At 60.1% G+C, this 24,675-nt stretch overlaps 3 protein-coding genes across 5 annotated transcripts in view; 2 read left to right on the top strand and 1 right to left on the bottom strand.

Moving 5' to 3' along the window:
• Positions 1-2,593, top strand: part of LOC135316232 (collagen alpha-1(I) chain-like) — a 98,277-nt gene extending 95,684 nt beyond the window's left edge. For both annotated transcript variants that reach the window (XM_064468956.1, XM_064468955.1), the window contains 6 exons: positions 26-88; positions 406-571; positions 906-1,012; positions 1,304-1,384; positions 1,642-1,830; positions 2,225-2,593. In XM_064468956.1, the coding sequence (XP_064325026.1) occupies positions 26-88; positions 406-571; positions 906-1,012; positions 1,304-1,384; positions 1,642-1,830; positions 2,225-2,374 (756 nt within the window). In that variant the 3' untranslated portion in view covers positions 2,375-2,593. The remainder of the gene's footprint in view (positions 1-25; positions 89-405; positions 572-905; positions 1,013-1,303; positions 1,385-1,641; positions 1,831-2,224) is intronic.
• A 3,338-nt stretch (positions 2,594-5,931) lies between these two features.
• Positions 5,932-11,202, top strand: SLC31A2 (solute carrier family 31 member 2). 2 transcript variants are annotated; one of them, XM_064468959.1, is made up of 4 exons: positions 5,932-6,085; positions 8,732-8,798; positions 9,591-9,759; positions 10,999-11,202. In XM_064468959.1, the coding sequence occupies exons 1-4, from the start codon at positions 6,080-6,082 to the stop codon at positions 11,036-11,038; spliced, it is 282 nt and encodes a 93-aa protein (XP_064325029.1). In that variant the 5' UTR covers positions 5,932-6,079; the 3' UTR covers positions 11,039-11,202. The 2 variants fall into 2 exon arrangements, with proteins under 2 accessions (XP_064325029.1, XP_064325028.1); XM_064468958.1 differs by having other exon boundaries at positions 5,938-6,085; positions 10,197-11,202.
• The window catches only part of NIBAN2 (niban apoptosis regulator 2), a 31,796-nt gene continuing 18,234 nt past the window's right edge, over positions 11,114-24,675 (bottom strand). The window contains exons 3-14 of the mRNA XM_064468957.1: positions 22,670-22,798; positions 22,445-22,550; positions 21,419-21,586; positions 17,568-17,683; positions 17,385-17,489; positions 16,189-16,351; positions 15,566-15,753; positions 15,183-15,338; positions 14,465-14,581; positions 13,876-13,983; positions 13,653-13,764; positions 11,114-13,208 (exon numbers count right to left, since the gene is read on the bottom strand). Of these exons, the coding sequence (XP_064325027.1) occupies positions 12,346-13,208; positions 13,653-13,764; positions 13,876-13,983; positions 14,465-14,581; positions 15,183-15,338; positions 15,566-15,753; positions 16,189-16,351; positions 17,385-17,489; positions 17,568-17,683; positions 21,419-21,586; positions 22,445-22,550; positions 22,670-22,798 (2,331 nt within the window). The 3' untranslated portion in view covers positions 11,114-12,345. The remainder of the gene's footprint in view (positions 13,209-13,652; positions 13,765-13,875; positions 13,984-14,464; positions 14,582-15,182; positions 15,339-15,565; positions 15,754-16,188; positions 16,352-17,384; positions 17,490-17,567; positions 17,684-21,418; positions 21,587-22,444; positions 22,551-22,669; positions 22,799-24,675) is intronic.

The following is a 24,675-nucleotide window of genomic DNA, read 5'->3' as shown; positions in this document are numbered from 1 at the left end:
CACTAGCATTGTCATTGTCACCCAGGGTCTCCCCGGCCCCCCTGGTCCCAGCGGACCCACGCTGATGCTGTCCAGGGAGGAGCTGCGGGTGAGTGCATGGGAGAGGCAATGCTGCATGGGGGTGAGAGGTTTCCATCCTTTCCCCCCATTCGATGGGTGCCACCCTGGGGGGAAGGGGCTGACAGTGATGCTGTCCCGTGTCCCACTGCTCCTGAGGTCCTCTGTGCCCAAGGACCAAGGTCCTTGCACAAAGAGCAAGCAGATATGGTTAATCCCTCTCTCACCATGTTTGTCCTTGTCCCTTGCGTGCCCCATCCTCTCCCTGAGCACCTGGTGATGCTCCTGGCCAAAATAAGAGGGGGGGGGCCTAACGTCAGCTTGGTTATATCTCCCACATTCTTTCAGCACCTAATTTACTCCTCCAACCACCTGAATTACACTGCGGTCTGGGCTCTGCTGGACACCCTGAGCCAGGAGCTGCAGGCCCTCGTTGAGCATCCCAACGGCACCAAAACCAACCCGGCGGCCACCTGCAAGGAGCTGCTGCTGGCTCACCCCAGCCTGCCCGATGGTACTGGGGTGTACATGAGGTCGCCCCATGTTGGACCTGCATCTAGCCAGCCCTCCCTGCACTGGGACGGCGTGGGGAGGGCTGGCTGGATCCGGGGCCGACGTGGGGAATGGGCAGCTCTTTGCAATTAAGAAGGGATAAGGATCTGGGGGATGAGTGCAGCTCCAGAGTTTCATGGGCATCCCTGGAGCAACGGGGTGGCAGCCAGGTTGCATCCCAGGAGGATGGAGGTTGCAGCCAGGGATGTGCCATGAGCTGAGCTGAGATGGCTGTGTGTGGCATCCTCCCTGTGCCAAAAACCAGGTGCCAGGAGCTCATCTCTGCCTCCCTCCAGGGCAATACTACATCGACCCCAACCAGGGCAGTCCCCAGGATGCACTGGTGGCCTTCTGCAACTTCACAGCAGGGGGAGAGACCTGCATAGCCCCTGTCCACAACCAGGTATGGGGTGGCTTTTGTGGGGCACCTCCAGCCCCGTGTTACTGCTCAGGGTGGTCAAGGATAGGGGGTTGGTGTGGCTGGAGAAGGGACAGTGTGGCCAGTCCCTTGCCATGGTGACCGCTGCCATAGCAGGGAGCTGTTGGAGTGGTTAGGGGAGAGGATCCTGGTCACAGTGTGTGACCAGCCTGCAGGGACAGGTCACACGCATGGGCTGGTGTAGCTGGATCCTTGTCCTGGTGGTGCCACCATACCCCGCTGGGACAGCATGACATGGTCCCCCCCTCCCTGCAGCTCCCCATCAAGGCTTGGCTGAGCACCTATGCCTCTGAGGACACCTTCGAGTGGTTCAGCACCCTGCCTGGGGGCTTCCTGGTAAGTGCCCCGCTGGGACATGAAGCCCATCTCATGGGGTTGGGTGCCTACTAGTACCTGTCCCGCTGTGCTGGGGCAATGCCTGGGCACAGGGTCCCACTGGCTGTGCATGGTGGGACACGACACTTGCCTCTGCAAGAAAATCTAAACTAGGGGTTTAGCAGAGAACTGAATCCTGCCCACTTTTTGACTGGGGGGAGCACAGACCCTTCCAAGCAGCCCCCGCTACCTGGTTTCCTCTCTCATTGCCCCTGCAGCTGGAGTATGCGGGGGCCAGCCCGGTGCAGCTCCGCTTCCTCCGCCTGCACAGCCGCCTGGCCACCCAGAAGGTCTCCTACTCCTGCCGACCGGCCCCCGAAAAGGGCCAGCCCCAAGCAGAGAAGGAAATCCGCTTCCTGGCTGACTCCCGGGAGCAGAGCTATGCAGCCAGCCTGCAAGGCTGCGTGGTAAGCTTGGCTGTGGCCAGACCCTTTCCTCTGCCTGGAAGAGCCCCCTGACATTTGCAGAGCCCCTTGGCATACGTTTGCACCTCCGGGGTTTGGGATAGACCTGGCTTCACATGGTGAGATGGGGATGGAGAGCATCCTTTCCCCAGGCCCAAGGAGCTGCCCCGGTGGTGGGGAGCAGGCTGGGATGTGGCAGGGGACAGGGTGGGCTCCAGGAGATGTGGGGAGGCCACCTCCCTGGAGAAGCCACGCAGGGCTGCAGACTTGGCTCCCGCGGGGCCGTTGGGTGAATCAGGGAGCAACCGGAGTAGCGAAGGGGATGGAGGGTGCTTTGAGAAGACCCTTCAGGCCAAGGGTTTCCGTGCTGCTCAGCTGCTCCCGGCGCTCATTTCAGCTGGACAACGAGTCCTCCATCACTGACACCATCTTCCAGTTCACCACGGAGGAGCTGTCCCTGCTGCCCCTGCGGGACCTGGCCGTCTTTCACAACGGTGATGCCTCGCACCAGTTTGGTTTCACAGTCGGACCAGTTTGCTTCAGCTGAAACTGGTGACACCCAAACCGGGCCAGCTGGTTCCTTCCCACCCAAGAACTGTCCCACTGGGGAAGCATGCAGAGGCTCCCACCCACTCCCCGGAGCTGCTCATCCTCTTTTTGAGATATGTGTTTGTAGCTGCATTATGCCACAGACTACGCTTCCTTCTGGAGTAGAAGAATATTGTTTACAAAAGTCATTTCTCTATAAATTATATATTATATATATATGTATATATGAGAAGGTGCTAATTTAATGACTGATTGGGGGAGGCTCAAAAACAAACAACGAGAGAAATACTGCCAGCTTGGGAAAAAAGGAAGGAAAGGGGCTTTTCTTTGCCTCAGTCATACCCACAAATGCTTGGAGCCTCGTACACCTGGAATGGGGCTGAGAAGCAGTCCTGGAGAGCCCTGGCACCCCCGGCAGGCAGGTCCGAGCCGTGCTGCCTGCTCTCTGCAGGGCAAAGCAAGTGCAGGCTGCTGCCCTCAGCTGCTGCGATCCCCAGCAGCTCCAGCCCAGCCAGGAATCAGGGAGTGAAAAGGGGTGGACAATACAAAGTCTCTAGTCCTGGCTCTGTTTTAGGTCTGCAACTCCTGTGGGGGTCAGAGGGGCTTTAGTGGGGTAGAGCTGATTGCTATAGCAAGATTGTGCTACAAGGCAACATCACCCTGGTCAGGCAGTGACAGGAGTTTAAGCCATTTGGCTCCCACGCTGAAGCACTCTTACTTATCACTTTATTTTTGTTGTTCCCAGCAGTGTTTCCCTTGCCTCTCTAACCACCCGGCTATTGCTCAGCTGCTCGGCCCCAGGCAGGTATGGGTAAGTCCTAAGGGCAGAGGGCTTTACATGTGGCACCTGAGCCATAGCTGTGCTGCCAGCACCCCCATTTCTCTGGAGCATGATCCAAAACCCCCTGAATCTCGGCTGGCTTTGTGCGGCACCACTGGCTTTCTCCGCACCCATCGCTGCTCAGGCTCTCGGGGGGGAGCTTGCCCTCCTTGCCCTGCAGCACGTGTGTCCACGCTGCCCGCGTCGTGTCCAGGGGCCAGCACTGAGGTTAGGCAGTGATGCCAATGCCAGCTGAGCAGTGTGGCCGCTGGGCCAGACCCTGCACCAGAGGCCAAGGAGAGCAGCAGGCGCAGCCTTTTCAGGGGCCATGGGCCCTTGGGAGCAGTTTAAGCAATGCCATGTCGTGGTGCGTGCAAGCTGTGGGTGCTTGGTCCCTGGTGTAGCATGTTCTCGTGGGGTGCAGTAGCTGTTCCCGCTGTGCTCTGTGTGTCACCAGCCGTGCTGGCCACGGGAGTGGCCAACACCCTCTCCCAGGCAGGGGCTGAGCGCCTCGGAGAGGCTTTTCCTGCTCTGGCATTTAATTCCTGTTTGCTGTGATATTAGGGTTGTCATGTGGGCACCCCTCTGTAAATCCACCCCTGACTGCCCTGCGAGGGCACGAGGCCAGTCCTGACCCTGCCCGTGGGCCTTTCCTCCCCCACCCCTGCCAGACCCCCTTGGCGCTGACCCCTCGCCTGCAGCCGGCCATGGGGACGTGCGGGTGCATCGTCATGGGTGCAGCCGAAATCCCAATCCCTGCCAGGCAGAGACTTCCCTTCCCCGCAGGGAGGTGAAAGGGGAAGAGGAGCTGTTTGCAGCTGGGCTGGTGGGGAAGCAGGCGGATCCTGCTCGCTGCACGGCTGCCTGCAGCAAAGGCAGAGGGGTCAGGCAGCACCGAGGGTCTGGCACATCCCATGGGTGCCGGGTGCTGGTAAGAGAGACCCCATGCAGCAGATTGCAAAGGGAAAATTAAATTCCAACTCAAGGCACATATTAGCTCCTGGGGAGAGAAGCAAAGCAGACTGTTACATGACAGCAAACACTTTTTTTCAGGGCAGATTTCACAAACACACACACACAAATCGCTCATTTTAGTGGAATTTTTCTGCTGTGTTTTTGCAGAGGAGAAAGCGGCACACAGAGTCCACACCTCACCTCAACCCACTGGCTGTGCTGGCCACAACTCAGAGGAGCTTCAGCTGCCAAAAAAACTGCATGTCCATTTTTGATGGAAATTTTTCAGGAAGGATTTTAAAGAGAAGTAGCATAGTGGTGGGTTTATCCAATATTTTTTTTAATTCAAGCAGCAAGCACACCCTGAATATCTCCAGTTCCACCTCTCTGGCTGTAAGGAAAAATACACTCACTACCCAAAGTGGTTTTTCCCCTGCACCCCTACGTTTCCTTCCCAAGCAGGGAGTCCCACATAAATCCGCTGGCAGGCGCTGGGTGTCTTTGTGGGCATCAGCACCTGTTTGCACTTGGGCAAACAAAGGCAGCGGCAGCGCAGCCTCCTCCAGCTCCCCCGTGTACTGGAGGTGGCCAGAGTGTGCCAGCAAGGAGCGAGCGCCCACGTGCTCTTGATAAAGGCGCAGCTGGGAGGCAAAGTTCCCCCTCGGTCTGTCCTGCCGCTCGCTGGGAAAGGCCCTGGAAAAAAAAACCCAACTTCCCTGTTTTGCAGCTGCAGGGCAGCTGGGGTTGCGAACACCCGGTGCTACCCTGCTCTCCTGCTGCCATGGGGAAAACCAGCAGAAACACCCATGACCACTCTGAGGGGCCTTGTGCTAGTGATTGAGGGATGGGGAGCAGCCCTGCAGAGAAGGACTTGGGGGTGCTGGTGGACAAAAAGCTGGGCATGAGCCGGCAATGTGCACTTGCAGCCCAGAAAGCCCATCATATCCTGGGTGCATCCCCAGCAGTGTGGGCAGCAGGGCGAGGGAGGGGATCCTGCCCCTCTGCTCCGCTCTGGTGAGACCCCCCTGCAGCGCCACGTCCAGCTCTGGAGCCCCCAGCACAAGGGCATGGAGCTGTTGGAGCAGGTCCAGAGGAGGCCACAAAAATGACCCGAGGGCTGGAGCCCCTCTGCTACGAGGCCAGGCTGGGAGAGCTGGGGTTGTTCAGCCTGGGGAAGAGAAGGCTGCGGGGAGACCTTATTGCGGCCTCCCAGTGCTTAAAGGGGGACTATGGGAAAGATGGGGGTGACCTCTTTAGCAAGGGCTGCTGTGACAGGACAAGGGGTGATGGTTTTTAACTAAAGGAAGGTAGATTTAGAGTGGTTATAAGGAAGAACTTTTTTACACTGATGGTGGTGAAACACTGGCACAGGTGGCCCAGAGAGGTGGTCGATGCCCCATCCCTGGAAACATCCAAGGGCAGGCTGGAGGGGCTCTGAGTGACCTGGTCTAGTTGATGTCCCTGCTCTCTGCAGGGGGTTGGACTAGTGGCCTCTAAAGGTCCCTCCCAACCCAGAGCATTGCATGATTCCATGATTCTCTGATGGGAGCATGAAGCGGCAGGGAGCGAGCGAGGGATGGAGCGAGGAGCGGAGGGAAAGCGAAGCCCCAGGGGCTCAGCCCCCCGCCACCCCCGGGGATGTGGAGCCCCCCCCCCCGCAGGAGCGACGCGGCTGGCGCGGGAAACGGGGGGGCGGGGAGGGGGCGTGCGGTGGGGTTGGACACACGGACACACAGACACCGGGCCGCCCCGCCCCACGCGTGCTCCCGGCCAGGCCGCACCCCCCACGCCCCCGCACTACAACTCCCGGGGAGCCCCGCGCCGCGCGTCAGGCGCCCGCGCCGGGCCGGGCCGAGCTGGGCCGAGCTGGGCTTGAGCTTGAGCTTGAGCTGCGCCGGGACGGGACGGGACGGGCTCAGCACCGCCGCCATGCAGGTGAGCCGAGCCGAGCCGAGCCGAGCCGGGGGGGGTCCGGGGCAGGGGGGCGGTGGGGCCGGGTGTGCGCCCCTGCCGCAGCCCCGTAACCCCGCCGCTGCCGGGGCTGGGCTCAGCCCGGCTGTTCCCGTAAATCACCCCTGGAACCCCGCACCTCCCTGTGGACAAGCGCTGTTTAAAGGCTGCGGCATCGCCATTCATCCTCCGGCACCGCGGCCTCCTGCCAGAGCTTCGCCCCGGACCCCCCCCCCCTTCGCCCCGGACCCCCCCCCTTCGCCCCGGACCCCCCCCCCCCTTCGCCCCGGACCCCCGCTTTCCCCCCAGACCCCCCCTTCGCCCCGGACCCCCGCTTTCCCCCCAGACCCCCCTTCGCCCCGGAACCCCCCCCCCCCCTTTCGCCCCGGACCCCCCCTTTCGCCCCGCTCTTGACCCCGTGCCTCAGCCGGGGCTGCGGCAGAGCCCCCCAGCAGCGGTGGCTCCGGCGAGCTGTGCACAGGGTGAGCCCCTCCGTCACCCGCTGCCCCATCGCCTGCTCTCCCGTCACCCGTGGAGGGGCTGTTGTGGGCGTGGGTTTACACCAGGCACTCGCAGCGGGAGCTCAAGTCAGGGCACAGGCCTTCAACCATCACCCTGATAGTTTTGCTTCATGCTCTGAGCTCAGACGTGATGTTTAAGGCTACCAGGTCCCCCCCATTTGCTGGTACCGGCATCCCTGCAAGATCCAAAAGGTGGCTCACACCAGCTCCAGGGAGCATACTGGCGTGGGAACACCTCCCTGGGCCACTGCCCCCCCAGCGTGGGGCTGCAGCTTGGGCTGGCCGGGACAGTGTCTTGCTTGTCATCCTATCTTGCAAGCCACGATCGGTGTGCCGCAGGCAGGCAGGCTCGCCCTGACGTGTGGGGCCGGGTGTCCCAGTCGGACCGGAGCAGCAGGTCGGGATGTGCCGGGCAGCCTGACACCGCTCCGCGTGTGCATCGCTGCGTTTTCACTTAAGAGCAGAGAGTAACCCCAAAACTGCGGCAGATTAAGCCACTAAACGCACATGTCGTGCACACAAGCAGAGGCAGCGCAGGACGCTTTTCAGCAGCTCTATTTGCGTGTACGAACGCCTGCAAGGTGCGGAGGAGGAGCTGGGTGCAGCCTTACCTGGCCACTGCCGTGTGGGCAGGCGGGTGCAGAGAGGACCACGTCCCTCTAACCAATATCCCTTGGCCTCTGGCATTGCCCCGGCAGCATAATTCCCTTCTTGCAAAGAGTTCAGAGATTTTTAGGACTTGCCTCCTTGACCTCACCCAGCAAGACGCCGTCTCTGGAGGAATCACACTATAGCATCGCTACAGGAGAGGAGCGAGGGGCCATTGGCCCAAGGAGCATCATTTTGGCCTCATGGCCACGCGGGGTACCCGAAAACACGTAGCGTCACCCCAGGCTGGGAGACCTGGTGCAGCGAAGGGGATCTTCTGCCAGTCACTTCTGTTGCCCTGTCCCTAAAATAGTTACTCCTCCTTACACTGCGCTGCAGACTCACGGGTGAAGCCTGCAAAGGAGAAATAACTTCGTTTAAAGGCTAATTATCATTAATCTGTTGCTAAAGGAAGCTTAAAAGCGTAGGCCAATTACATGTGCTAATGTGTTTTGGGTAACGAGCTGCCGAAGGGTGTAATTAGAGCCCATCTGCGGTGTGGACACCCGGTTATTGGATGGTATTTCTGGCCGAGGCTGGTCCTGTCGGCCGCATCTGCTGGTGTCAGTAATGGGTATGCATGGCCACAGGCAGGTTGGCGCGGCAGAGGAGAGAGCACGAGCCCTGCAATCCTAGAGAGATTCGCCAAAGGGAGAAGAAAAAAAAAAAATCAAAATTCAATATTTTTGTGGTAAAATGAGCAAGACTTGGCAGCTGTGGCATCAGCTCTGCGGGTGGGTTTGTTACACAAGAGCAATACTTGCTCTTCCTATTTCAGGGTGATAAAGGGGGTTTGATGCCTTTGCAAGTCCCAGCAGCCCCAGGTCAGACAGACAGACAGACAGTGGTTGGACCAATGCTTCTCTGCCAGGGAGGCATCGCTGGACCAGCCGCCCTGATGCCCGTGACCATCCCCTGGTGGTCACGCTTGTGGCTCTGGGTGCTTTGGCCTGTCCCGGCGATGCAGGAGAAACCCCCTGGAGGCAGAGGAAAGTGGAGGGCGGCTGGGCTCTGACCGCTGGTGGTCAGAGCTTCGCTTCAGGCTGCAGACAGTGTCCACCAGCCTCTGTCTGTCTCCCATAGACCTTCCCTTCTTGAATCCACATTAATGAAGTCTTGGGCTTGTCTCTCTATCACAGGGGAAACACTGTTTTTTTCTTGCCAGCCCACACAGACAGGAGCTGCTGCTAGAGGTGAAAATCGTCCCGCTGGAAGTCACGGGAGGAGTTAAGCCCAGTCAGCATGACTAATTTGCAGTGCAAGTTCCTCTTTCCGTTTCAGGATTCAGGGGAAAAAAAAAAATGCATCGTTTGGTAAAACCCTGGCTGAGCATCAGCATCAGAGCTCAGCCCTTGGGGTTCTGGGTACATGGACCTGCTGAAGATGCAGGCGCCCCACCCCTGTCTGCCCCATCGCCCCAAGCCGGTTCCTAGCGCTGCCCTTCCCTTGGCCTCTCTTCCAGATGTCCTTCCACTTCTCGGACACGGCAGTGCTGCTCTTTGACTTCTGGAGCGTCCACACACCCACAGGTAGGCTGCCAGCCCCGGCCTGGCCCCGACACCTCTGTCTGTCTGTCCGTCCATCCACCTCCAGCTGTGCTCTCCGCCCAAGGAAGGGGATGTGGGGCAGAGAAGGGAGCAGTGGCTTTGCAGGAGCAGTGTTAGCGATGGGCTGGGGGCGGGGGAGCAGGGCTCCCGCCCAGCACTAACGCTGGGGCACTTACTGCATGGGGGGGCCAGGGCAGAGCCATGATGGGCCCCAGTCATCCCAGAGCTCGGAGGGCACTGCCTGGTTTTGGCTGACCCTCTCCTACCCCGATGAGCAGTGCCATGCCCTGGTAATGCCCCGGTCACGGGTCGATCCTCTTAAGCCGAGAGCAGCAGGCAAGGAGGTGTGGGAAGCACCCCCTCCCTGCCCCCCCAGGGCCTGTCAACTCCCCTAGGTCACTTAGTGGTGGCTCAGCTTCCCATTTTCTTTTACGCTCTTTTTTAATTATTATCCCAGCATCTTATTTAACCCCAACATTTTTGTGGAGTCGATGCAGAGATGCTTATGTTTTTCAGAGTAACCCCCCCTAAAAAACACTCCTTAGGAATTTAGAGAGCGGATTGGGCTAAATACACCATTTCCCAAGGCTTCACGAACCTGCTGCCTGTCGCTCCAGCCCAACCCCAATCCCAGGAGCCCTCCCTTCCCTCCACCTTATCCCACGGATAAGCCCAAGTGCTGTGTGCCAGGACCCAATGCCCCCCACGTTGCCCCCACGCCACATCTCCCACCGGTGTGCGGCGATGGGCAGCGGTGGGGTGTTTCTCGTGCAGGGATGGCGCTCTCCGTGCTGGTGATCCTGCTGCTGGCGATGCTTTATGAAGCCGTCAAGATGGGCAAGGCCGTGCTGCTGCGGCGGGCGCTGCTGGCTCTGCCCCGCAGCCTCAGCCGGGAGTCGCTGGCAGAGCCGGAGGAGGGGGGCGCTGGCCCTGCGCAGGGCAGGTACCGCAGGGACCCCTTCGCACCCGGCCGGCGGGGCCGCAGCGGGGCTCGGGGATGGGTGTTTGGGCTCCTGGAGGAGCCGCCATGGGTGCAGGAGGGTCCTTGTGGTCTGAGGATGGGCACAAGCAGTGGCTCAGGCACCCCATCAAAGCTGGCCTGGGCTTTTCCTTCCCAGCACAAGCCATTGGAGCTGAGCCCTGGGTTTTTTTTCCTCTTATATTCAATCCCAGACCATGCCTGAGTCTGCTTTTACTGCCAGCCTCTTAATAATATCCTCCCCATTCCTCCGGAGCAGAATTCCCCCCCTGTGCTGCTCTTTGCAGCCCCCATACCTCTCCCTGCTCCCCAAACCCATCTCTGGCTGCTCGGGGATGCTGGGGCGGGGAAGATGACGACTGCCCCAGCCCCTTGCTGATGGGGTTTCACATCTTCCACAGGTGGTTTCGGTACCATGTTGGCCAGACACTGTTCCACGTGGTGCAGGTGGTGCTGGGCTACATGGTGATGCTGGCCGTCATGTCCTACAATGCCTGGATCTTCCTTGGAGCCATTGCGGGCTCCACACTGGGCTATTTTGTGGTGTACCCCCTGCTCGGTCGGGGCTAGGCACCCCCCCGGGGATGGTGGGCGATGTGCTCTGTCTGGAATAGCTGCTGCCACTTCTGTTGGGTCTGTCCTTGTCCCCATGCTGTGTGGGATGCAGCACCCCAGGGACTTGCTGCAGGGACCCTTGGTGCTGGCCTGACTTGGGGGGGGGGCACTGGGAAGGGGAGCCCCATGGCCAGCACTCTGCCACGCTGACACCGCCACCGTCCTCGGCTGGAGGCTGTCCCCTGGCTCTCAGGGAGCTTTGGCCAGGTGATGACAGCTGGGGGTGGGGGTGGGGATGCTGGGGATTTCCTTCCCCCCACTTTTCGGGGGGGGTTCATTCTGGCTGGAACGGGAATGGTCCAGGGACCTGCTGGGGACAGGCACCCCTGCCCTCCCACCCAGAGCTGCCCTGCACCAAGCCCCTCTTCACACAGTGCCTTCTGGGGGTAATGGGGATCCTGCTGGCCCCCCACCTCCATCCCCTCTCCAGTGCAGTGCTCCAGGGTTGGGGTCAGCGTAGTTCCAGAGCTGCCGCTGTGACTGTGCCGAGGGGAAGCTGCTGCTGCAGGTGCCTCTTGCTGCTTCCTTGGGACACCCTTTTTAATAAAATCACCTCAGTTGTTTGGCTCCTGGCTTGTGTTGCTGCAGGGTGACTTCAGGATGTGACACCACCCGTCACGGAGGGTAGTGGGGAATCCCCAGCCCTACCCCTCCATCACAGCCCCAGGGGGATGGTTCAGGAATAAGGACAGTCTCCTCTGCCTTTAAATAAAGCTTTTCCATTTTATTAATTATTATAAGCATATTTTTAAACATTTGTATAACTTTCTTAATAAAATATCCTGGAAGAGACAGGTTCTAAGTTCCCACAGCAAGGCACTTTGGGGGACCTCCCCGAGTGGGTTAGGCTGGGCACCTCCCCTTCAGAGGCAGGAACAGTGGCACCTAAAATACATGCGAATGTTGGGGTGCTGGTCCCTGCTGGGTGCAGGGGCACACGTGTCACACTCATGAGTCCTGCCAACCCCCACAGGCTCAGGGGCTCTTCACATCTCTGTGTGGGGGCTGTGCCGGTCCCATCCCCCTCCCCATGGTGGGCAGGGCTGCTGCACGTGCCGGCAAACCACCCTAAGACCTCAGCTCTTTTTCCAACCAGCTGCCAAAACCTGCAAAGCCGGAGAAATCATCCGTGTGTGGTGCTGGGGGGGCTCCAGAGGGTGAGAGCTGGGGTCCCAGCGCTGCACGGCAAGCCTGAGCCCAGAGGCAGCTCAGTCCTGCCAGGCAAGGCTGGAGACACTGTGTGAGTGCCACCTGCCACTGTAAGTTTTTACTTTGAAGTTAAATAGCTGCTAGAAGACCCCAGGGTGAGGGTGCTGGGTGCCGTGAGCCTGTCCCAGCTCTTGCCCCGTCAACAGCAGTTCAAGCCGCTCAGCATTGCTGTATCCCCACCATGTCCATGGCTGCCATCACGTTTTTCCCATCCCCTGTGCCCCCTGCTCCCACTGGCACGCCCAGAGCCGGCTGGGTGGGATGGCGATGGGCAGGCTCCCAGGAAACCCCCCCGGGCTGGGGCAGGGGATGACCCCCCTGGGGCAGCCAGAAGCACCCTGCACACCCATCCATAGCGGGGTTCATGCCAGCCCCCCAAGCACCCCAGGCTGTTGTGCTGGGTGGCCGGGGCATGGATAAAAGCATCTCTTCAGTAGAAAACAAGACAATAAGGCAGAAGAAGGACAGAGCAGAGCAGGGGGTGCCCTGGGCCTGGCCGGGGCCTCCCCCACTCTGACCCAGTTAGGACGACTTGGCTGTGGCCAGCCCTGTGCAGCAGTGGGGACCCCCCCCGCCCCGCCTAGGCAATACGGTCTCGGTGTTTCCCATCCCCTCCCTTTCCCGCGGCGCTGCTCTCCATCCCTGGCAGCACCACGGGTCCTATTCCCTCCACCCCAACCCCCGGCATCACCGGGGCCAGTCCACAGCGGGGCGGGTGGCCCGGGGCTAGAACTCAGTCTGCACCCCCTCACCACTCTCCGTCGTGCCCATGGGCTGCGGGGTGCTGCATTTGCCGCCCGGGGGGGCCACCTCCTTGCCCGGCTCCTTATCACTGGGCTTGTGGCAAGCCACCTCCACAGATGGTGATGGGGTCTCAGCTCCAGGTGCGGGTGATGGTGGCGTGGCATGGGGCGCCCCGGCCTCTGATGGGGCATTGACTCTCGGTTTGGGTGATGCTGGTGCGGCGTGTTGCACGCTGGCCCCTGATGGGACAGCGGCTCCAGGCACGGGTGATGCCGACATGGGTGATGCTGGTGCAGCATGTGGCACCCCAGCCCCTGGTGGGACCTCGGCTCCAGGGACAGGCGATGCCGGCGTGGCGCAGTGCACCCTGTCCCCCTCACTGGCTGGACCTTGGGGGACATCACCTGGGACAGACCCTGCCACCACTGCCACCTCCTCGGTGGCACTGCTCTCCTGTGTGGTGTTAGTACCATTCGTCAGCCGCTCCTCTGCCCCAACGCCCTCCCCAAGGCTCTCCTTCGCCAGCGCCTCCCGGATCTCCTCCACCCCATCCGGGGAGCTCGGTGGTGCCCCAGGGTCCGGCTCGTCTGGCTCCCGTGGCTCCGGGGAGCTGGGCTGCAGCTCATAGGGCAGGACCCCCTCATCATCTTGGATCACTGACACCACTTGCTTGGCCCTGCGGCGCTTGTCGGCAGCTGGCTCGGCCTCGGGCTGCCCGCTGTACTCCTCGCCCCAGTCGATGGGGATGCCCTCGCCCAGGAGGTGCAGGTTGGGATCGCTGTTGTGCATGACCATGCTGTCGCGGTACAGGTTGTGCTTCCGCTGCACGGCCGCCTCCTTCACAGCTGGGGGCACCGAGAGAGATGTCAGACGGGCCGCAGGCATGGGGCAGCTCCTGCCAGGCTTGGGCGCCTCCCCCAGCCGCCCCCTTGGGTGCAGGGAGAGCTGTCTGGAGTGGGGCAAAGGGCTCAGCATCCCACCCACCGCTCAGCCCTGCCAGTGGGAAGGCCACGTGCCAGGTGGGAAAGCCACTCCTGGTACAGGCCCAGCACCCTGCATGGGGTCACCCCTCTTCACACAGCCCCCCCCGCACCCAGTACAGGGTCACACCTCCTCATACAGCCCCCAGCACCCTGCTCACGATCACCCCCTCCTCCCCAGCACAGGCCCTCCAGGTGCTCTTAAGCCCAGGCTTGGCTTACACCCACTCCTCACACCCGCAGGGTGCTGGAGGCCCCTGGGACTCAGAACTGAGCTGGTCCAGGCTCCCTGGAGATGCAGAACCCTACCTTGCATGATGTCTTTCATCACCGACTGTAGCACAACCTCCTCGTAAGTGTTCTCCACCAGGATGAAGCTGGCAAAGTCCTCAAAGATCAGCTCCTGAAACTTGGCTAACTCCTGCCGCAGGGGAGAGGTCGCTCAGCCGGGGGAGACAGGAGGGAGGGATGCTCCAGCCCCTCCGCAAGGGAGGTGGTCCTTCCCCCCCCACCCCAGACTTTAGCCTCTTACCCCCTTGCAGGTCGGCGCCAGCTTTTTCAGCAGGAAGGGGATGGTGATCTGCAGCAGGGCCTCCCTGAAGAACTTCTTCCGCACAGTGCTGCTGTCGTAGTCGTATTTCTGCAGGGCAAGCAAGAGGGCAGCCCTGGGTCAGTGAGGGCTGCAGGCTGGCAGCTCCCCTGCCCACCGGCACAAGCCCCTGTGGTTTGGTTCCCCCCAACTCATTTGCATGGGCCTGAGCAAGTTCCTCTGCCCCTCGCATCCTCCTCTCCAGCTGCTTCCTGGGGTGCCTGAGCCCAGGTAGGAGCCAGCTCCTCCATCATTGTCTGCAGAAGGGTTTTTGGGCCTGTCTGAACCCCTGGGCGGCTTTTACAATGATGCATGTGGTCAGAGGGGACCTTGCTCCTCCAGGTAATTTTCCACTCACCTGCCCCACATCCCAGCAAAATGCAAGAAAATTTCAATATAAAGTATTTCTCCAGAAGACTTTTGTTAGAGTTGGTAAGGTTACTCTTGGCCACTTCCCCGGGCTGCTGGCCCTTGCAATGAGGTCACTGGAGGCACTGAAGGCTACCAAAGGCCCTGACCCATCACCCCTCACCTTGAGCACCCTCTCAAGGATGCGCTGGATGGACTTGCACAGGTCGTCTTTGCCCGGCTGCTTCCCGAGATCCTGATGGAGCAGCGTCTCGAACGTGTACACGGCATCATCCATTTGCTGTGAGCAGAGGCAAACAGTCAGCACCGGGGAGGGGGCACCCAGAGGGACCAACCATGGGGGTGGGCAGCGGGCTCCTTTGGGGCACTGCCACGCCAAGATGAGCCTTCCCACTTGCAAGGTCCCCAGCATCCCAGCGTGGCATCCACTGACTCCACCCCGAGGACCAAGGGTGCTGGGGGAGGAGGGTGCCCAAAGGTGGTCTGCACCCTCCCGCTTCTATATCCTGCTCCAGGTTTGGATTGATCAGACCCAAAAACTGGGCTACTGGACTTGCTGGAACCAGTGGGCTTGGTGGCAAAGGGGCATCTGTGCCATGACGCTCAAGCCTGGGTGCTGAGTCCACGTTGGAAGGGTGCCCCACGCTGCTTCCCACCCATGGGCTCCCTCCCTGCCTGGGCTCCAGTTGAAAGGGGATGGCCAGGTCCATCACACACCCTTAGCTGAGTGCTGATGACATGAAAAGCTCTGAGACAGGACAGAGGTCCTGGCCAAAGCCCTGCCTGGGTTGGACCAGCCTGGGTTCCCCGCTCTGCCTCCGCTCCCCAGCCCTCTGCACTCAGCCTGGGGGGACAGGAGAGGGCCCCGGTCCCTGTCCCACCTGTCTCATGTGGATCTGGGCCCTCTGCTTGAAGACGGACGTGCTGGAGACATCAAATCGCTGCTGAAGGCCCTCCAGTTTCAGCTGGTCCATCTTCTCATAGCACGACTGCATCTTGACTGGGTGGAAGGCCAGGTGGGAAAGCTTCTCCATGTACTGGGGATAAAGGTGAGCTCAGCAGGGCAGGACAGCTTCTCCACACACTCGGGGCTGGGACGTGCCACCCCATACCAGGCATGGCAGGGTGCACCACCACACGGGCTTCATCCCCACGTGTTTTGTCAGCCCAGGGTCCCCCAGTGCCATTCCCATTGGGGATGGCATCAGGACTGCCCTACCACTGCCAAGCCCGCCAGCCAGCAAGGAGCATCGCCAGGTCTCACCTCTGCCAGCTTCTCCAGGCCACCCTCATTGACGATGTTCATGTTCATGTCTGTCACCTCCTTGAAGAACACCTCCCGCACCTCAGCAAAGCCCTGGCTTGTGGGCGTCATCAGGGCCTCCAGGATGGAGGAGATGTAGGGCTGGACGTGATTACGGACGCAGACCTCCGCTTTGGGGAGGACGAATGCTGGGCAGAGAGCGGGGGTATGCATGGTGAGGGTCCTCCTCTGCCCTTCCAGCTTTGCAAATCAGGCCTAAACCCACGCTAGGGAGGAGGACCTGCCCCTGTCCCCAGACCCCTCCAAGAGAGGTTTCCCAGACTTGCAGGACAATGCAAGGGGTTCTTGCAAAGGGTCTTTGGTCTGTATTGAACCTGTTCCTCCCCCACTGCCTTGACAGGGGGGTCACTGCCCACCTTGTCCCCCACCACCTGGGACAATCCCAATGAGGATGCCCACCCTGGACACTGTGGCTGTTGGCATCTTCCCAAGGCTCCCCAGGAGCCAAACTGCACCCCAGGAACAGCCACACCTTGGTGAAACAGTGGTGACGCCACACCAGGAGCCGGTCACAGACTCAGCCACGCACATCCATGTCCATGTGTGTCCCCGCAGGGCTGTACCTCGGATCTTGCTGGCCAAGTGCTCCTTCGAAGTGATGATCTGGTCCATGTCCGTGCGGATGGTGCTCTCCATCTGGGGCCGCTCCTGTTCACACTTGGCTATCACTGCATCGTACTGGGCCTTGGTCTGCTCATAGACCATCCTATAGACAGCATCTGAGATCTGGCGAGAGAGGGGAGGGGTGGTCAGCTTCCCCACACACCTGCCGCCCCCACTAGCCCTCACCTCCAGCACCAGATGCCTGCAGGACCTGTCGAGCCTTCGAAGGCCCATGCCCTGACTGGGCTGCTCCTCCCAGCCTGGCAATTGGTTTTCCACATCAGAGACCCCCCAGCTAGGTGAAACGAAAGCCGCATGGTGCAGAAGCTGCTTTGAAGTGGTGCCCAAGGGGCAGAGAGCTGAGCGCTGCCTCCATCATCCAGTGTGCCCTAGGCAGGTCTGGGGATGCTGGCTGTCTGGGAATGCTGGCAGCCCAGGCAGGAGAGCCTCTGACACCATTTGAAACCTGTGCCCTGCCCCGCTCAACCTGCCTGGGGTCTCAGGAGCCAACCCCATGAGCGGGATGGAGCTGCTCACTGAGGCTTCGTGCTCACTTTGCAGCCAAATGCCATGATTTTGGGGCTGGCGGAAGGCAGAGCCATCCCCCGCTCCCTCCCTTGGGTTTCCCAGCTTTGCAGCTAAGACTGCAGCTACTGAAAAAGCAGCATTTGTGTGTTTTTAGGCTGTTCCAGTGGCACATTATAAGCCTGGTGGTAATTATCTATCAGTTTTTACGGTTTTAACAGGCAGTTTTCAAGAGCCTTCAGTCTTTTGCAAGGGTTTGGGCTGGATTTAGCCTGTGCTGCTCTAAAAATGGCTCGCTAAATATAGCCGGGATGGGCTTTGCTCCAGGGCTGGGCTTCCTCCTGTTTGCTTCCCTCGCCCCAGGGACACGGCAGCGCAGGCAGGGCTGCTCGCAGGGGCACAACAAGGAGCTTTAAAAGGCCACAGTGGAGAATAAGGATGGCTTCTTTGGCGGGGGCTGGGAGAGGGGGCGACACGGGGGTTGGCGCTGGGTCTGACAGGCAGGAAAGCCGGCGGGCACCGAGCCTGTTGAGGAAGGGAGGCAGCAGCATGGCCCCCAAAGCAGAGGCAGTGCAGGCAGGGGGAGGGCAGGCGACGATGATCCCCCACCCCGACAGCCCCAGCCCCACACCTGGATCCAGGTCCGCTGGCGTTCCTGAGCCTTGCCCTTCAGCCGCGGGCCGATGGTGGTCCTCAGCTCGGGAAGCAGCTCTTCCATCACTAGGTTGCTCAGGACCTGTGAAGGCAGGAGGCTTTAGAGACCCTGCTCAGCCCACACCCCCACACCCCAGCCTGCAGGGGGACAGGTTCTCACCTGGGTTTCGTTGCCGCACAGCATGTCCCAGGTGCCATACTGCTCCTTCGACTGGCGGTACATGCGGACGGCATCTGTGAAGGCTGGAGCCTCCACTTTGGAGTCCTCGGAGATCCCTGGGGGGTTGAACAAGTGAGCAGGCCGGCACAGGGAGCGAGAGGCATCCCAGCTGCTTGCAGCACCCCCGCCCATCTTTGCAGGGGGTCTCTTGCATCCCCCACACCCTTGGACCCACACGAGGAACACAGGGCGGTCACCAGGACTGGGGGATCCCATCCCAAGCCCCCGTCTCTAACTGGACAGGGGGCAGCAGTCTTCCCAGACACACCAGTAGCTGGGGAGCTCCTGCTGTGCACAGACTGATCCCCTCCAGAGCTGGACCAAGGGCAGGGAGGCACCCAGGGGCAGAGGTTTGGCAGGACAGGGGGACTCAGTGACCCCTGATGGTGCATGGGGACCCTGGGACTCAGCGAGCCCCAGTGGCACATCAGGAGCAGGACAGGGGCGCTCAGGTGAACAGGGACCCAGGGGCTTAGCGAGCCCCAAAGGAGCAGCAGAAACAGGGACTCAGCAGTATGGGGGGTGCTCAGTGACCCCCGATGCTGCATGGGGCCCAGCGAGCCCATCAGCAGCACAGGACAGGGCAGCTGGGGGGTGCTGGAGGAAGGGGGGGCCCTGCAAGGAGCGGTGCAGCTCGGGAGGAAGAGGAAAGCAGCCGAGAGGCTTTGGGGCTGAGTCAGGGCCCCATCCCCAAGCCAGCCCTGCAGGTGGCAGGCTGGGCTCCGGCCGGTTCAGCTGCCCCCGAGATGTCACTGCCGTGAGTCACCGCAGCACGCCTCACAGGGCCATGGGGACTGGGCCATCGCCCCCCACCTCCCGCAGCACCCACGCAGAGGAGGGGCAGGGTGCTGGGAGCCCACGGCCACGTGCCAGGAGGAGGAGGAGATGGGGGCAGCGGACAGGCAGGACAGCCTGGGAGGCTGCTGGCACATGTCCCACACATGTCCCTGCCTCGTCGCAGCCTCTGCAGGGTCTGGCTGCAGAGGCGCCTGCCAGACGGAGAGAAACAGTCCTGGGAGCGAGCCCCCCTGTACCCCGGCTCCCCTCCCCACGCCTGGCCTCTGGCAGGAGGGAGGTGGGATGGGACCGAGCCCCAGGTGGCTGGTGGTGGCTGTGCCCAGTGGCTGTGCCCCACTGCCAGAGCCACCCTGCTCCAAGAGCATCCCTGCAGTGATGACAGAGGAGAGTCGCAGCACATCCCTGGACCGCCCAGCAAGCCGGCGTCCTGGGGAGGTGCAGCCGGGGGTGGTTTCTCCCTTCCCAGGAGGGACAGCCCGGGGTAGCGAGCAGATCTTTTCCAATGCACACAGATATTTCTAAGATGATTACATTTAACTCCAAGCCTAAACAGCTTTTCCTAAGGGGCAGCTTATTATACAGGGGAAAAAAACCGCTGAGTGTAAAGTCTGACCTTTCTCAGTGCTCGGTGGGAGCGGGAGCCAGAGCAGCGCCGAGCTTTCAGCAGCCAGTGCTTCTCCATCCCCAGCCCCTTGCAGCTCAGCACCACCTCCTGGGTGGGACAGCCTGGTACAAGCTCCACTCCCCTGCCAGAGCTGCTACGGCCAAACCTCACCCTCCAAATCATGCAGGCAGCGAGGCAGGATTCGGCCCCCGAGAAGCCACCTGGATCTGCCCCACCAGGGCCACTCGCCCCTGGCTGAGGGGACCCAGCCCCAGCCCTGTGCCCTGCCCAGGGACAAGCAGACAGGGCTGGTTGCAAGAAGCCACTGTACAACTTCACAGGGCAAATTTAATGAGTTTCCTTCATTAATATGTGGCTAATTAAGCACTGATCTGAGCTCGCCTTATCAGGGATGGGAATCAACCACCCAAGCCTGGACTGTATCCTGGAAAGGCTCCCAGGGTGACAGCGTACCACAGCATGGGAGTACCCGACACTAGATAGCGAAGCTACTCCTTGACTTTTTTGAAGTCCACCCACTCACAGCACAGGATAATCTCCTCTCTTCAAGGGAATGGTGCTGAAGAAGAAACCTGAGTTTGAAGCTGCTTTTTGCCCAAAACACAGCTGAACGGGGCAGCCCGCCCACAATAAGGGACAAAAGCCAGGGGGATGGGTGCTGCTCCAGCCTCTCGTGTCACCATGGGCAAGGGGCCATCCTGGAGCAGCCAAGGGCACCCAGGCTCCAGGGAAACCAGGCTGGACACCTTCTGCGCGAGGAATGATGTTGCACGTCCCTGGTCCTTACAGAAAAGCTGGTGTTACAAAAATACAGTCTTAAAAAGGGAGGTGAAAATTCCCACACTAATCACAACCGGAGGCAGAAACAGAGCCTCTAATTTAGGAGGGAAAAAAAAAAATTGCTCAACAACAACAAAAGAGCTTTCATGGGATTTGAAACAGTATCTCAGACCTCGCAGGAGCAGTGAGGGGCAGAAATGGAGCTCGGGGCGGGAAAAGCCATCTCACAGAGAAACCCAGGCTGCAGAAATTAAGAAACCCACCAGCACTGAGCCTTCCCTGGGCCACTGCCGACCCCTGTAAGTTTTCTTCATCACATGCTGAGAAGGAGGAGGAGGGGGAGGAGAGGATTTAATGGCACAACCCTGGCTGGCAGTGGGGGTGGTGGAGGGGGTCACATCTCTCCTCTTTCCCACAGCAGCACCCAGCAGCCGGAGGGGGGGAATTAAAGATGAATAAAATAATAAATTGGCTCTTTGTTAGTACAAGAGGTTGATTCTTCCTGGTTTTGCTCACAGGGCTTTGTGGGTCCAGCCAGCAAGCACAGGGGGTCCTGGGGTGCCGAACCACATGTAGCAATGATGCTTTAGCAGCATCCCAGAGGGATGAGTGGCTGGGGGGGTGTCACTGCACCCACCCCCCTAAAGAAGCCCAGGCCCCGTCTGGGCTGTGGGGACATGCTCATCCCAATGAGCACGGATGGCCCCAGCTCACCAACAGTGCATGGATGTGTTTTGCAGCGAGGAGCACAAAAAGGAAGGGAAAGAGTAATTTAATCTAACATGGGAGGATGGAAACCCACATTGAAACCAGGCTCTGGATCCAACTGTGCTCCCTAAACAGTAGCTTTGGCAAAATCGGGGCTACACGCAGCAACCCAAAGTGAAAGAAGCACTACAAAAATAGGCAGCATCGCTCTTTGCCCACTAAAAGGCCCAATTCTGAGCAGCTTTCAGCACTGGCACCTCCTTCCCCAGGAAATTTCTCACCATCCGAGGCACTGCCGAGACCTGGGTCTCAGCCCAGGAGCACACAGGCCACAGCCAAGCAGGAAAATCGTGTTTTCCTGCCAGAGTATCGCTGATGAGAGAGGCAGGTCCTGCTCCGCCTTGGCCCCTTGCAGCCCTGGCTGTCCTTGCTCGCCAGAGCCCGGGCGGTGCCGGTGGGGTGGGGAGCAGGACTGTGGGGCTGGGAGTTTTGATGACTTTAATTACCAAATATTTTCTGCCTTGGGGTGGAAAATAGGCATCAGGACATCTCTTGAGCCAGGCTCCGCGCTGGCTCCTGCAAATGCTGCCTGTCCTGGTGCAGCCATCATGGTCCTTATGGGTGGTGGGACGAAGCTGGGCACAGGGACGCACTGGGTGGCCAGATCCCTCCGACTCCCCACCCTTGCTTGGGGAGAGGATGAGATGCTCAATGATGCTCAACAACTCCCATCCAATTCCTCCTCTTGACCCCCAAATCATCCCCTTTGGCCCAAAATGCAACCCAACCACTGTAGGGTCCCCAACACCCTCTCTGGAGCAGGAGGACGATGCTCTCCCCACCCCGGAGCCCCCGTGCCCCCACGCCCAGCGTCGCTCACCGTTGTTGCAGTGCCGCACGCAGTCCTGGAAAACCGCCCGCCATTTCTCCTGCTCCTTGCCCGTCATCACGCAGAAGTAATAGTGCCGGGCATAGGGGTGCCAGAGGATGAGGGGGAAATCCGTGGGGCACTTCAGGATGGGGGAGTGCCCCGATTTGGGCGTCACACCTGCAGCGGGGGAAGGATGCTTTGAGGAGGGGGTGAGGCAGGACAGGGTTGGGGATGCTGCAGGGTCGGGGGTGTCCATCTCCTCCAGAAACTGGGGCTAAGGTGCAGCAGGGGCACACAAGACCCATAGGCTCCTTCCCAGTGCCTTTGCTGTGAGTTCTACCAAAAAAACGGGCCAAAAAAAGTGCAAAGAGCCTCATTCTTACAAAAAGGAAATCAGAAGTGAAAATTGAAGAAAAAAAATTTTTTAAAAATCGTTATTTCCAGTGTTAAACCCTCCCCAGAGCTGCCATCCTGACCCCACTGCCATTGTGCCAGTGCCCTGAACCAGCAAAGGGCTCGCTGCCCTAGGCAAGCTGTTTCAGCAGCTCCTGACCCTCTCGCTGGGGCTGCCCTGGCCTCTAGGGACCCAGGGCAGGAGGACGGTGAGTGGGGTGGTGGCCGGTCCTCCTGGGAGCCTGGATGGAGGAGCAGGAGCTGCTGCCTTCACCCAGCACTCCCTGGGAAAGGGAGGCAGGAGCAGCTCCAGGCAGCACTCACGGAGCCGCGGACACATTTTCCTTCCTCCCCTGGTGCTGTGGCAGGACCTGAGCAGCAGATACCACACGCTGCACCCTACGCCCCATGGGAGAAACGGGGCTGTTCTCCTTCCCTACAGCCCCACAGCCCAAAACCACCCTTTCCTAAAGGTCCTGAGGGATGCCCACACCTCAAAACCACCCCTTCCAGAAGGTCCACAGGGATGCCCATATCCCAAAACCACCCCTTCCCAAAGGTGCCTGAGGGATGCCCAGCAGCATGCAGGCACCGGGGACCCCGAGCACCCCTCCTTGCCCCACAGCCACCAGGACCACTCACCAGGCAGGCTGTTGTTCACCAGCTCCAGGTACTGGTCCACAGAAGTGAGGATCTTGTAGCCAGCGCTGTTGATCAGTACGCGGGGCGGCAGCTCCCGCTCATAGGCCTGAGCAGAAAAAGATAGTCATGGATGATGAGGAGCCCAGCGACACTACCGCAGCGATGGGGTGTCCCCCTTATGAAGCTGCGCCCACCAGAGATGGGCAAAAGGGTGATGCCCCTCACCAGTTTGTTCTCATAGAGGATCAAGCCATAGTTGTGCGGGACTACGCAGAAGCGGTTCCTCCACTTCTTGTTCTCCTCAATGTACTGGAAGAGGTTGCCCGAGTAGATGACGTGGTCTTCCAGCGGGACCTGAAGGGAAAAGACATGTGGCGGGTGGCACAGGGAGGGGGCAGCTGGGTACCCCTCCATCCGATGGCCACAGCCTGGCTTGGGGAGCTCAACAAGGTCCGTTTGCAGTGCTTTGGGTGGGATTTTGTGTACTAGGGCTATGCTGAGGGTCTCCAATTTCATCACTGGATTATCTCCTATAGCATTACAAATTTTGGTGCCTGAAGGGGTGCATCTGGGTGACAACCTGGGGATTTCCACACGCACAGCCCTAGAAAACCTCAGAGGGGCTGCTCACACAGCAGTCGCATGTGGTGGTGTTCACCATGGTGAAGGCACCTGTGTCCCTGGCATCTCCTTCCTGAGAGACACACCAAGCTCTGCTGAGCAACCTGAGCTCTCTTGGCCAAGCCGCAGGTTGGAGCAGAGCTCCCCAGCAGCTCTTCCCAACCCCTGCTACTGCGATTTCCATGGCTTGGGGCAGGCGGGAGCATGCGTGGTGCTGCTCAGTAGTAGCCAACAACCAGAAGGTCCTGCCAGGGTGCAGGTCAGAGGCAAGCTGCAGATGGTGGGAACCAAGCCCTGCCCTAGCATGGTCTCCAGATGGGGCATGGAAGAGGAAAAGCAAGAAGCCACCCTGCAGAGCCAAGCACCAGACAACGCGTAAATGCTCTGGACTCCATGAAGGACCAGTGACCGGAACAGGCTGAGGACATCCCACACGCCTGAGACCCCCCAAGCTGAGCAGCCCCTCATCAGCTTTCCAGTGCCTTTGGCCCACACGCCAGCATTTACGCCATCCCAAACACAGGCTGGCTGAGTGAGCCAAGAATTTGTCCCAAGAATTTTTATGATCCCAGGAACATAAACAAGAGAAAAGAGCTCTCGTGAGGGAAGGAGCATGCGGCGGACGCCTCTCCTGCCATGGTCACCCACCACCCACCACAGTGGCTGTCAGGAGGGACCAGCCAGGGCTTGGGTCCCACCATGCACCCAGCACCAGGACCTTCCCCTCTCCTCTCCCTGCTCTGGCCACCTCCTGGTTCACAGGCACCCCGTTGCCTTCCCCAAGCCCCCCACCGCTCCCTGACCCCACACCCCTTTGGGTGGCAGGGAAGCCTGAGAGCAGCCTGGCTCACCAAACAGGCTGACAGCCCCTCGCTGCTCCCTACTGCTTTCCAAAGACCTTGGAAGGCGAGAAGAAAGCACCAAGCAAGCCCTGCAGGGCTGGGGGACAGCGGGAGCGATGATGATTCTGAACCCCAAGGCCACTAGCGGGGATGGGGACAGAAAGGTGGTGCCAGCTCCAGCAGTCCCCATCAGCACCTCACTGGGTGGGGCTTGTCCAAGGAGAATCAGCCCATTATAGATCAGCTTCAAAAACACTGCCTGAGGCAGATGAAGCTGCACATATCAGCCCTGACATGGGTGCAGGGGACCCTCAGATGGGGAATGGCTGCTCACAGCCACCAGCATCCCAGGAGCCCCAGCCCCATGGTGCAGCCATCCTCTCCTGACACACCCTCCTCACCTGGGGGAGGCACCAAGGTGGCGGCACCCAACCCCAGCAAATATTTGGGACAGGCAGGTACGCACCAAATTGCGAGGCTGGGCAGGGAGAGGGCTGGGGAGCACGGGCAGAGGGCCCTGCACTGCCTGCATCCCTGCCACGGGGACAGGGAGCGACAGGGAGCAAGACCTGGGTCTGGATTCGTCAGCCTGGGGGCTCGGCTGGGAGACGCAGGAGGAGGTGTTATGAGAGGATGCTTGGGGACTGGTTTTCAGGGGCATGTGAGGATGTTGGACCAAGGCTACGATGTGCACTGTCCCCACCACTGGCTGGGGACGTCTGGGCTGCTGGAGAGACCAAAGGCAGAAAATTTATTCCTTGTTCTCGT

Source organism: Phalacrocorax carbo, chromosome 18 (genome assembly GCF_963921805.1).
Source record: "Phalacrocorax carbo chromosome 18, bPhaCar2.1, whole genome shotgun sequence".
In the NCBI taxonomy this organism is placed as follows: domain Eukaryota; kingdom Metazoa; phylum Chordata; class Aves; order Suliformes; family Phalacrocoracidae; genus Phalacrocorax; species Phalacrocorax carbo.
Note: the sequence above shows the minus strand (reverse complement) of the source record. Positions and strands in the feature narration are given on the sequence as shown.